The sequence below is a fragment of the Thamnophis sirtalis genome, unplaced genomic scaffold (assembly GCF_051295495.1).
Source record: "Thamnophis sirtalis isolate CommonGarterSnake01/CBP01778 unplaced genomic scaffold, rThaSir2_p1.2 scaffold_2, whole genome shotgun sequence".
Lineage (NCBI taxonomy): Eukaryota > Metazoa > Chordata > Lepidosauria > Squamata > Natricidae > Thamnophis > Thamnophis sirtalis.
The window spans coordinates 117302526-117315143 of record NW_028261382.1 but is presented as its reverse complement, the minus strand read 5'-3'; the positions used below and the strand labels follow the sequence as shown (position 1 = coordinate 117315143).

At 38.4% G+C, this 12618-nt stretch overlaps 1 protein-coding gene across 5 annotated transcripts in view; it reads right to left on the bottom strand.

The window, feature by feature from the left end:
* TRPS1 (transcriptional repressor GATA binding 1) overlaps positions 1-12618 on the bottom strand; it is a 271881-nt gene that overhangs the window by 166345 nt on the left and 92918 nt on the right. For 4 of the 5 annotated variants that reach the window (XM_014054418.2, XM_014054412.2, XM_014054436.2 and 1 more), the window contains one exon: positions 11083-12212. In XM_014054418.2, the coding sequence (XP_013909893.2) occupies positions 11083-12212 (1130 nt within the window). The remainder of the gene's footprint in view (positions 1-11082; positions 12213-12618) is intronic. The other variant, XM_087706763.1, reaches the window with a different exon arrangement.

The following is a 12618-nucleotide window of genomic DNA, read 5'->3' as shown; positions in this document are numbered from 1 at the left end:
AGTAAGTTGCATTTATTCATTTATTCCATAGGACTAAAATAAAATGGAATAAAATAAGTGTATTAGGAAAAAAGAGGAACTTTTATACAGCTTGGATTTCTGAAACTTTGAATGTAACGTGTTTCCACGAAAATAAGACAGGGTCTTATTTTCTTTTGACCCCCAAAATAAGTAATTGGCCTTATTTTGGGGGAAGTGTTATTATTTTTGAAGTGCAGGAGGCCCCTTAACTGCGGACTGTGGATGAGCTGATCCGGAGAGGGTCTCTGTTTCTGCCACATTCTTGCCAGCCTTAGCGTCACTGAGCCTGCTACTCTTTTTGCAGCCGCCACTAAGAGAAGGGGCGCAGTAGCTAGGGTTTGTAGGAGCAGTCTCCGAGGGACTGTTCTGCATGGATGGCAGGTGCATGTGGGGCACGTGGGACATGTTCCCCCCTTGCCCCACAGAAAATGGCTGAGACCGGCTGCACATGCGGTTAAGTATTTTAGAGAAAGGCTTATTTTTGAGGGAAGGCTTATTTTAGCACATGTGCTCAAAAGCCCAACTGGACTTTTTATCCAGGGAGGTCTTATTGGAATTGGAATTGGAATTGATTTTATTTGTAGGCCGCCCTTTTCCCTGGGGGGACTCAGGGCGGCTCACAGAAACCAGGGAGAGGGGAATACAATACAATACAATACTACGACAACAACACATAATAAAATAATACGCAACATGCATACAACATTCGGGCGGGGTAGTGGTCCTTATCCCCAGGCCTGACGGGCGAGCCAGTTCTTCAAGGCTGTGCGGAAGGCCTGGACGGTGGAGAGGGTACGAATCTCTACGGGGAGCTCGTTCCAAAGGGTCGGGGCCGCTACTGAGAAGGCCCTCCTCCTTGTGGTTGCCAGCCGACATTGGCTGGCCGATGGGATGCGGAGGAGGCCTAACCTATGAGATCTTATAGGCCGTAGGGAGGTAATTGGCAGAAGGCGGTCTCTCAAGTATCCAGATCCACTGCCATGTAGGGCTTTATGGGTGGTCAATAGCACCTTGAAGCGCATCCGGAGATCAACAGGTAGCCAGCGCAGCTCGCGGAGGATAGGTGTAATGCGGGTGAATCGGGGTGCACCCGCAATCACTCGCGCGGCTGCGTTCTGTACTAGCTGTACTAGCTGAAGTCGCCGGATGCTCTTCAAGGGCAGCCCCATGTAGAGCACATTGCAGTATTCCAGCCTAGAAATCACGAGGGCCCGAGTGACTGTTGTGAGGGCCTCCCGGTTCAGGTAGGGTCGCAACTGGCGCACCAGGCGTACCTGGGCGAATGCCCCCCTGGGGTATTATTTTCGGGGAAGCAGGGTATAGGAATTGTAGTTCTGTTCATCTACTGTATACAATTGTTTGGTTTTCTTATACAACCACAATAACACCATTATAGTTCTTTTCATCTGCCAAAACCTATTAAAAGTATTTAAAACTACTCTAGGAAAATATTTTCCCTTATTCCTCCCTACTGAGAAAAATGAGACATATAGGTTCATGAGAAATAAAAGATCAGCAGGAAAAAAAAGAAAAGAAATAAATGGATAACTCATGAAAATTACATGCAAAACTATTAATAGTAATCTGACTTCTCAAATTGGAGATTTCCAGTGTTAATATCAATTATAACCTTTAAGAAATTTTGCTTCCTCTACCACATTACAGAACTCTAATCTGGTATTCTTGTTTTAAAGGTAAATGAATGCATTATTTTTCTTGAATAATAAGAATATGAAAAATGTCAGTGCCAATTTATAAAAGCAGCTAATCTCTGGGGAGATTTTCTTCCTCAAATCTGAACACAAAAGGGGGGGGATTACATTTATTAGAATAGAACAGAAGAACAAATAAGAAACTATATCATTTAAAAATTACCTATTTTTCATATCATTTTATAAAAATCTTCTTTTAAAAATCACATTTCTTTTAAAACTTTTGACTAAAAAATGAACTTCTGTGAGGAAGGAAAGGTTTCATTCACTTTGTTAAAAATAGCATTGGGATATATCTTAAAATTGACAAGTTAAGAGAGGTTAATCAGTAAAGTACAATAATACTGTATAATAGCATTCTATTATACTGATTAACCTTCAAAGTATTATATTATTGGCCAAGTGTGATTGGACACACAACAAATTTGTCTATGGTACATAAGTTCTCATTGTATATACAGACAACAAAATATTATAATCATAATACTGATAACTAATAAGAGAAGCTAGTATAAAAAGATGAGAAGGATAATAGTAATACAGCTATACTACATGAGTAAATATCCATAGACCTAAACTATCTCTGTGTCTAGTTGTTTTGGTACGCAATGTCCTTTAGTGGCATCCTGAGGGGAGGAGTTGAAACAGTTTATGATATGAGGAGTCTATAGACATTTTTTCAGCCTCTTTCTGATCTGTGCAGTGTGCAGGTATACAGTAAACAGTAGGAACTACTGGTAGGAGAATATAGCTACTATAAAGCAGACCAAGTCACAACATTCCTCCCTCTCCTTAGTGAGACTGGCAAACTTTACTCCCTTAGCTGTCTTCAGGTGACGTTAGAATTACAACTCTCATAGCAATAGCAATAGCAGTTAGACTTATATACCGCTTCGTAGGGCTTTCAGCCCTCTCTAAGCGGTTTACAGAGTCAGCATATCGCCCCCACAATCTGGGTCCTCATTTCACCCACCTTGGAAGGATGAAAGGCTGAGTCAACCTTGAGCCGGTGAGATTAGAACCGCTGAACTGCAGATAACAGTCAGCTGAAGTGGCCTGCAGTACTGCACCCTAACCACTGCGCCACCTCGGCTCTTTCATAGCTTCTAGTCAATGTGAGATAAGATATGCTAACTGGCAATTCTGGGGTTTGCAGTTCTAATGCATGCAGAAGGTCCGAAGTTGGGGAAATGGCTGCCATAGAATCTTGCATATCTTGGTCTTCTGTGAGATTTTACTTGCATCCAATTTATAACTTTTTCCAAACTTTCCAATAATTAGTCTCTAGTCTTGAGAATACTGCCATTCTTCTCATGCTACTTTAGTTAACATTACATTTTCGTTAGCAGGAACGTTTTTTCATGTTTCTTTTCTATTAATTTTTTTTCTCAGATTTCCCCCCCCCCAAGCAATCTTATCTCTGTGTGGATGCATGCATCTCCCCCCCCCCCCACACACACACACATTTGCCAGTTGCTGTATGGAATAGTAGTAGGACTTTTGAGAAAGTGTTAGTTAGCCTCTGTTTCTACACCATGCAGCTAAAACTAATGAAGAGAGCTCATACTGTAGAACAGCGGTGGGCTGCAGGCGGTATGTCCCGGTACGGGCGTACTGAATCCTGCCTGGAGCACTGGGTACCGTTCCAATACGGAGCTCCGGAGGGCCCACCCACCCCCGCCCAAGCTCCTTACCTGTGCTTTAAGCTTTTGGCACTTCCGCAATGGCTCCAGCGCCTGCGCGATGCTCCGCAAAGCAGCTGTAGCATCGCAGAGGCTTGCGGAAGCGTCATTTGATGCTACAATGCATCCGTACCGGTTGGAACGGTATCCGGAACCCACCACTGCTGTAGAAGCATAAGTTTCTTTTTACAAGTACTATATTTAGTTTTTTATTCATATAGACCCCTTTATGGAATGACAGTGATGCCTAGGTTTAGCTAACGAATTCTAGGAGCCTCTTTATTCTTTCATTTCTATAACAAAAGACAAAGCAGAAACTATACTCCCACTGTATCCCAGAATTCATGGATGTGATGAGGAAGGTCATAATTGTACTCTCTCTCATTCTTCCTTTGGTATATGTTATCTCCATACACTAAAAGGCAAATATGTGTATAAAACTGTGCTCAGGAACTAAATGTGAACCCTGAAGCTGATCTGGCCGGAGCCATCTTGGAGCTTCAATGCTGCCACCCTGGAGCAAGGGATAGGGAGGGGGGATTAGAGAGAGCTGGGGCTGTGTAGTTAGAGGGGCTATGATTAGAGATAGCTGGGGCTGTGTATTGCTTATTCAAAATCCAGTCTGCTTTCTGCATGAAATTTATGCATTGTATGGCGAGTTTGTCAAACTGTGTTCTTTAAAAAAAAATGAGTTGTTTTTTTTTAAATGATCAAGGACAACAAACAAGAGATCTGATTCTGTGTGATACTTTGCAAGGAGAAAAATGGGAAATGATGTTGGATCAATCCCGAAAACTTCATCTGAGAAAGAATGAGAACTGTGCAATATGCAATTTCTAAATACAGCCGATTTAAATGTCCCATATACCTTGGAATAACAGGCATGCCTATTTTCATTCAAGCAGACCATGAAAAGTACTGTATTACTGAACTATGTAAAACATATGTTCCCACATTGGAACAATATGTTGCCAATTTCCTGTATATGCCATAGAAACAGAACACTTTTTTACTAGCTAACATGATACCGTTTTATTAGAATTACAGTAGCACAGAAACTTCCCAGCCAGGATCTGGACCCTGCTGTGCAAAACTTCATAGTGAAATAGAATTAAAAACAAAGAAATGAAATCAGGACTAGCCTTTAGCAAAACAAGCATAAATCCATAATCCTTAATCCAAAAATATGTGTGCAGTTATACCTTTAGTGTAACAGGATATTCAGCAATACCAAGGGATGCATGTCATTCAACATAATCTTAATACCCATATGATTTGTGTATAGAGAAATAATATTAAACAATAAATGTTAAAATATAAATTCACACATTTACTACGGTATTTCTCTACAAATGCAGAATGGTTTGAGGCAGGTTTTTATCCTGCGTACTCAGCAGGAAACATAAAATATTGGAGATATGGTTTAGTTGTATGGAAAGAAAAATATCACTGATACAGACGCAGAAAATCATCCTTCTAGATTGTAAATGAAAAAGTTATATCACCATCAATTCAAATGAAAAGAAGTAAAAAATTTCTTTCTCCAGTGCTATTATTTGTTGTATTTTATGTCTACTTCATATTTTTCTTGCAGTTTGTTTTCATTTTTTAAAAAATCTGAAAAATGTTATTGTTCATTCATAATTTGAAATTGTTTTTCTTTTTTCAATTCTCTGAGCCATACAAATCTGAATACTTTTTATATATTTTTGAGAATATTTGATTTTTTTGATAACTCATCTCTGATAACTCATTAAATGCAGCTCGTAAATTTCATCAATAAATAAATGGCAAAGGTAAAGGTTTCCCTCGCACATATGTGCTAGTCGTTCCCGACTCTAGGGGGGCAGTGCTCATCTTCGTTTCAAAGCCAAAGAGCCAATGCTGTCTGAAGACGTCTCCATGGTCATGTGGCCAGCATGACTAAATGTCAAAGGCATACGGAACACTGTTACCTTCCCACCAAAAAAGTCCCTAAATAGGGACCCTAAATGGTCCCTATTTTTCTACTTGAATTTGTATGTGCTTTCGAACTGCTAGGTTGGAAGAAGCTAGGACAAGTAACGGGAGCTCACTCCGTTACGTGGAACTAGGGATTTGAACCATTGAACTGCCAACCTTTCTGATCAACAAGCTCAGCATCTTAGCCACTGAGCCATGGCATCCCTAAAATAACATAGGAAGGCCTTTTAATGTATATCTTATGCTACAATATGGAATATATTAAAGTTATAAGAATGCTCTATTTTTTTCTAATGAAAATTTATAATGAATGAAGTAAAAATGAAGTGATACCATAAGAACTATATTTGGAGAAACAGAGTAGTTCAGATTATGGAATAATACAAAAGAGGGTGGATCATATTGTTTAACTGGCACCATACTGTTTAATTACAAATTGGAAGAGATAACAGCTAGAATCAAAACTGGAGGTCAAATATTAATTTTAGGTATGTGTGTGCTACTTCATTTGCTGGAAGAAAAAAATGATTTAAAACATCATTAAGAAAGCTAAAACTTGAGAAGTGAGGTTTTTGAATTATTCTTAATTATTGCAAGAGTTAAATGCAATATTTTTATGTGAACATGTTTAGTTGATGGCAAAGGGAAGGTAGAGGATGATTTCATTCTCTGAGATGGACAATGTGCTGGCAAACTGAAGAAAATATGAATTCTTGGGAGAAATATGTCAAAATTAGATAGGATCACGATGGATAAGGGCACTTCTATTAAAATAAAGAGCAAAGAAACTAGCAACAAGGTGGTAATATATGGCAATTAAATCTTAGTTCTGAAAAACAGCAAGGGAAAGACGATAGAAATGTCTGGATATAGTTGTGGTGGACTGCAAGAACACTGAATAAATTAATCCTGGACCAAATAATGATTGACTGTTCCCTTAAAGCAATAATTAGCAAGTAAAGGGTCAGATACTTTGGGCTTAGCATGTAAGTAGATGACATATTAAAAAAAAAAAAACAAGGGAAATTGAAAATGAAGACAACCTACAAAGTGGATGGAGGCAATCAAGGAGTTACTGTAATTAGAATAATCTTGAAAGATCTTTTCTGGTCATTAGAACGTAAGATGGTGAGTACTTATCAATATACCGTAGTTGCTATACTTAGACTCAACTTAATCACACACAGTGGACTATGGTAGGACCATTTTGGCAGACAGGGTGAAGCCAAGTCTCTTTATTCGGATCAGCAAAATAAAGCTTGTGCCAATTCATTCCCAAAGAAGTTCATGTTGGATTCACGAATCATTTTGGTGAAATGGGCAGCACAGAAGTTTAATAATAAATAAATAAAATATAAATATCTTCAATACTTAGACACAGCTGTGGAATTCCTGGCTTTACATGTATAATGGAGAACAGAATGCATTACATGGCAAGTGTGGGAACCAAGAGATAGGGAAGCAGAGAACTAAGCAGCAGAGAAGCAAGAAATCTTAGTACGTTTGCTTTTATGTTATAATTATAGCTTTTTTAATTGAACACTTAATATTGTCAAAATAATTGAAGGACGATCTATATAACTTCAACTGAGTATTCAAAAAGAAGTAGAAAATATTTTTAAAAAGTAGTGTATCACATTGATTTTTTTAAAAAAATGTGCTTCAATATTGATAAAGTAGTGTACCCCTGATATTAATCAATCCTTTATTTTTGGTATGTTTATGGGGTTCTGTAAAGATTAAAAACTAAAAGTAATCAGGATTTAAACTAAATTTTAATCAGAAGCACATCTAATGACAGGATAGCCTTAATCACATTTTTAATTGTTTAATATCTCCTTACTTTCTTCATTCATTTCAATCATATGGAGCTTTACGTTTATGCTAGTAGTGACATTCATGTTATACAAAATCCCATCAAAAATGTTTAGAAGTTTTTAAATTTGGAACAAAAGCTATTTGGTTGTGGGATTTTTGCACCAATTCTAAAGAGCCACAAACAGAATTCACAAAAAGGAGGAGAGAGGAAATTAGTATTAGGAAGGGAAAAGGAAGGTGGAAGCAAGGTGATAACTCTTTCTTGGACATCATCAGAAATATCAGATTTACACTAGAATCTGCCAAAAGTCAGAGAAACAACTGACAAGGTGAAATAGAACAATATTGAGAATACTTTCTGAAGGCACAAGATCTTAAAAACCATTCCCAATTCAGCATTGGGCACATTCATACATGCCTAGATGCATGTATACAATAAGTCAAGCATAAATGCCAGCCACACTTTGATGCAACAGACTTTGCATACGGTGGCCATTTTCTCCTATAAGTTGCTATTGTTGATTTTCTTTTCTTTTTTTTTGTGGACGAGTGAAGTGATGTTTTATCCTCGGACACCAGTTATTGTGTACACTGCCCAGAATCACTTATATGTATGACAGGGTAATATATAAATCATAAAGCTAAAGGTAAAGGTTCCCCTTGCACATATGTGCCCGACTCTAGGGGGTGATGTTCATCTCCGTTTCAAAGCCAAAGACGTCCCAAGACGTCTCTGTGGTCATGTGGCCGGTATGACTAAATGCTGAAGGCGTACAGAATGCTGTTACCTTCCCACCAAAGGTGGTCCCTATTTTTCTACTTGCATTTTTACATGCTTTCGAACTGCTAGGTTGGCCGAAGCTGGGACAAATAACGGGAGGGCACTCTGTTATGTGGTGCTAGGGATTCGAACCACCAAACTGCCGACCTTTCTGATCGACCAGCTCAGCATCTTAGCCCCTGAGCCACAGACATAAATAAAAACCAAAATATATGTGTCACTTGCACGGTTTACATTGCTTGTGTACTGAGGACTTACTCTGATTTATCAGGTATTTATGAATAATAAATACTTCTTTTTTAATTAATATATTACAAAACTTCACTAAGCTTCTGTGCTTAGCACTGTGAAGCGGTATATAAATCTAAATGCTATTGCTACTGCTGTCTTATCTAAGTCCAACTGTATTAAGCAAATCTTACCTTAAAAATAAGATTCCAGCTTTGAGTTTCAACATTTATATTTAAACCATAGTTCTGCAGATGTTGAATTATAATTCTCATCAATACGTCAAGATAATGGGAAGGATAATCTAAAATCTTTTGAAAAGCCGTTTTTCTACTAACCAAATACATTTACCTGAAGAAAATCCCACTGAAGTCAGTAAATAAGTATGAGAAGACACTCACAAAATCTTCTGTTTTTTGTTGGCAGAGTCAGTCAATTTTCATTTTGCTATAGTTTATTATTTGCAATCTACAAAGATTTGAATTTGTGGGGTTTCTCAAACACCACAAAAATTTCCAGAAACACAGACAGAAATCATTTGGTTCAACAAATGAGTCAGTTAACAGTTTCTATCATATTTAATCTATCTTAAAATAATTTTGTTCCCTATTTTATCCTAAAATGAAAGTAAGCAACCTTAGCTACATATAAAGAGAAACAAACAATGAGAAGAGTAGCCATATAAATCTTACAGAATAACCGCTTTCAAAAAAGTTTTCAGATGCTTTTTTAGTAAAATATATGTAAGCATATGAGAAGAGAGGGAAAGTGTGTGCATAAATACTGGTTTGTTGTGCCAGAAAATTGATAGAAATCTAGCCAACTTTTTTTTTTAACTCAGAAGCCCAATTTTAGCTTTCCAAAACATATTTAGACACCTAAACAAGTGGTATGTTTTTCCCCTCTCAACAGCATTATGTACCATTGACGTCAGTGGGAAGTATATGACAATCAGGTTTTTTATATATATATAACTAAAAGAACTAAATTGACCATCACCATCTAAATTTCTGCTTCATGGAATTAAGAAAAAGAAACATTTATTCTGAAGCTGTACCTTCATTTAAACACACACACAAAATGAAAATATTAAGGAAGCATTTTCAGCCACAATTCACAATCACACAAGATATATCCCAAATTAAAAAGAACCCTTAAATATTAGAACTTTGTTTAAATGGAAGAAATGGATTGCATTCTAATTTTTCAATGTTTTCCTAAGCTGGCCTTATTAAAATATACCCTGCCTAAGATATAAAAGCTGTCATTCATCTTTGAAGCTTACTATATTTAAATAACTAATTTTTGCCTCCTAGTGGGCCAATTGAATTGAAAAAGGGGGAACTGTATAATAAAGCAAATCATTTCACATTGAGCTGACTATATCAATTGTTTCATTTCTTGGTGTACTCTAAATATGTTCTCAAGGCATCAAACTGGATGTTTGCATTCTAGTTGTATGATTTCCAAGTTTTTCTGTTTGGGCAAAAAATGCCTGTTCTCCCTTCCAACAATGACCATTATGGTTTTCAAAATAGAAAACACCAAAGTATTTGATAGCATATTAACTTATTTACACATGTTACAGTAGTTTTTATAGTAGTTTAGAGGTACTCTTAGATAGCATCTCATCTCAACTGTCTGACAGACTAGGGACTGCTTTGCAGTTTATAGCTCCTGGTTAATTCTCTAATTTTGGCTTACTTTTCTATAAAAATGAAGCTACTGTCATTGGCTTCATTTCTGCATGGGATCATAAGAACATGTTTATTTCCAAGATGTATATATGTCAGTTAGCTAAAGGATGAAAAGATATGAGATTAAATCTGTAATGCAAGGATTTCATGTCTATAAGGACCTGAATCTGTGATTCATTATGCCCCTTTTCAGCTTTTCAGAAAAAGTCCGTAAGACCAACTTATTTACACAAGTCTTGCCCTAAGGCCTCCAATTCTATTTTATGAGTTACACACCGGAGAGTTTATTATTACTTTGGTGTTTTAAATAAATAGATTGTCTCCTTTCGTGAAAGTAAAGTGTTTTGCAAAGGCTCTTGCCTTATAGAATTTTTTTTTACAATGAAATAAATAAATAAAATCTAGATATAGATAGCAATATGAATAAACTTTTGCATTGGGCATCCTTGGATTGGGGCTCCTGTTTACTCCCTATACTCCATCGCATGGCCTTTATTTGGAGTATGCCTAAATTGTCATCTCTCAGTTCAGTGGTGGGTTCCTACCAGTTCGCACCTATTCGGTAGAACCGGTTCGTCAAATCTACTGAACCGGTTAGAAGAGGTTTCACCAGTGGACCCGGAAAGCAGGCCACATTTACAGAAGAGGTTCCAAAAATTTTTGAAACCCACCACTGGTCCTTGGATATAATTATTCTACACTATCATGCTCATATTTATAAAACTCAGTGCCTCTGTGAAAGGTAAGGATGACTACTGCGTTTGTGGTGCAATCAGAACATTGCGTGTGTTGAAGTTGTTTTAACGCAAACCAAAGATGCCTTTTAAAAAACAAGTTTACATCCTATTCTTATGCATGCCAGTGCTGTGTGTGAGGTAATTTAAAGTGGTTCTGGCAAGTGTCGTCGGCATCTTCATATCCGGTCACATGGGCGGCAAGCCACTCCCATCCAGTCACATGGGGGGCAAGCCACTCCCACAAAGAAGGCCACACCCACAGAGTAGGTTCGAACAATTTTTGAAACCCACCACTGTCTCAGTTATATATAAAGTGGGTGGTTTATGGAGTAAACACCTGAACTTTCTTCACTCTAGGCCAGACTCACTGCATTTGAATGTGGAAGATGTTAAGAAATGCACATATGCTCTCATACACAAACATGCCCACACACAGACTTTTACCTGTAGTGTCGAGAAATCTCCTCCTCTACCTGAGTGACAAAGTCACATTTGGTACACGAGTGTTCTTTGCTTTCTTTGACAGTCAGTGGTCCATCCCCCCCTTGCAGGGCATTTGCTTCTTGCTTGACTTCAGACACCTGGGCTTCGTGTGTGGTTTCATAGTGAAGCAGGAGAACGTCTACATCAGGGGTGGAGAAAGAGCACTGATGACACTGATGCTTGACTCTGGTGCCTCCTGGCATCCCAGGGGACAAGTGCAAGAGCAAGAGAGCACAATGGGAACAATTACTTTTCCTGCAAGCAAAAGGATAAGTAATTTCTCCAAGGTGCTTTTCTGGACTACAGAGGCCTCGGGGACAAAACTGACAGTGCTTAATAGTACATTTATGAATGTTGTGTAGCTGCTGATAATGACGAAGAAGAGGCCCCACCACTATTACATTTGGGCCATGGCTCTTTGAGTACCTAAAATCACAAAACTGACAATTGTAGCTTGTCACCACGTGGTCCTCCACTCCTGAGCTGGAAAAGTCTTTCTTTTTGGCCATGCTAGAGCCTTTCTCGCTCTTTGTCGCTAACTCTCCGTCTGCATTTTTGGTTATGTCATTGTGATTAATGACTGACCCCCTCGAGAGCTTGTCATTCCGATTTGGGTGAGGGCCCCCTGCCTGGCTCCCCCCATGGTGCTTGCTGTAATGTTCTAACAGTTTGAGAGAGCTGGAGGATTCACAACTAAAGCTGCAGAATTTGCACCAGTAGTAACTGGAGGCATCCGTACCGTTTTGTCTTGAGGATTCAAGAGGCTTGATGGGCACCGAATAGCCAACTGGAGTGTCATCTCCACATCTGATGGTGATCTTGTCCTGCCATTTCGCCAAATCTGCCATCTCACCCGATCGAACAGTAGGACTGGACTTGTTCGAGTTTCTCTCTGTGGCTTTGCTGCCTTCAGAGACAGGAAGGGAGGCCTTGATCTTGTTCGGATGAGTCTGCAAGAAGTGTTGTTCCAACTCTGTTGAAGAATTGCCCATGTAGGTAAAATTGCAGAACTTGCAGCGGAAATATTTGGTGTTCCCTTGGCAATCTGGAGTTTTGCGTCCAATGCCAATAAAGGTCCCACCTAAGGTTACCTGCAGAACATGAAAAGGAGAACAATTTGTGTAAGTGGTCTAGGATACAAAACAAGTAATCAAAAGAAAAATTGGAATATTAAACTGAACCATAGCAGCTTTTGTCTTTCAGTCCCCAAATAAATATTTTATCATTTAAGAGGCAAATTATTACTTTGTAGCGAGTAAGAGAGTTACAGAAGAAGAAGCCACTCTTAAGGGAAACTCAAATCTGAATATTGTCTTCCTGCAAGTGCTTCAGCTAATGAAGAGGAGGAGGAAGGTGGAAGAGAGGAGAAATCAATGAAATTGATGCATAGTAATTTCTGGAAGCTCAGATCAACTAAAAACAAGCATGACTAGAAGCATGGCATGGAGAACGCTATTAGACAACAAATAGCTAAAAAGGTAACCAGTCAAGAAAAAA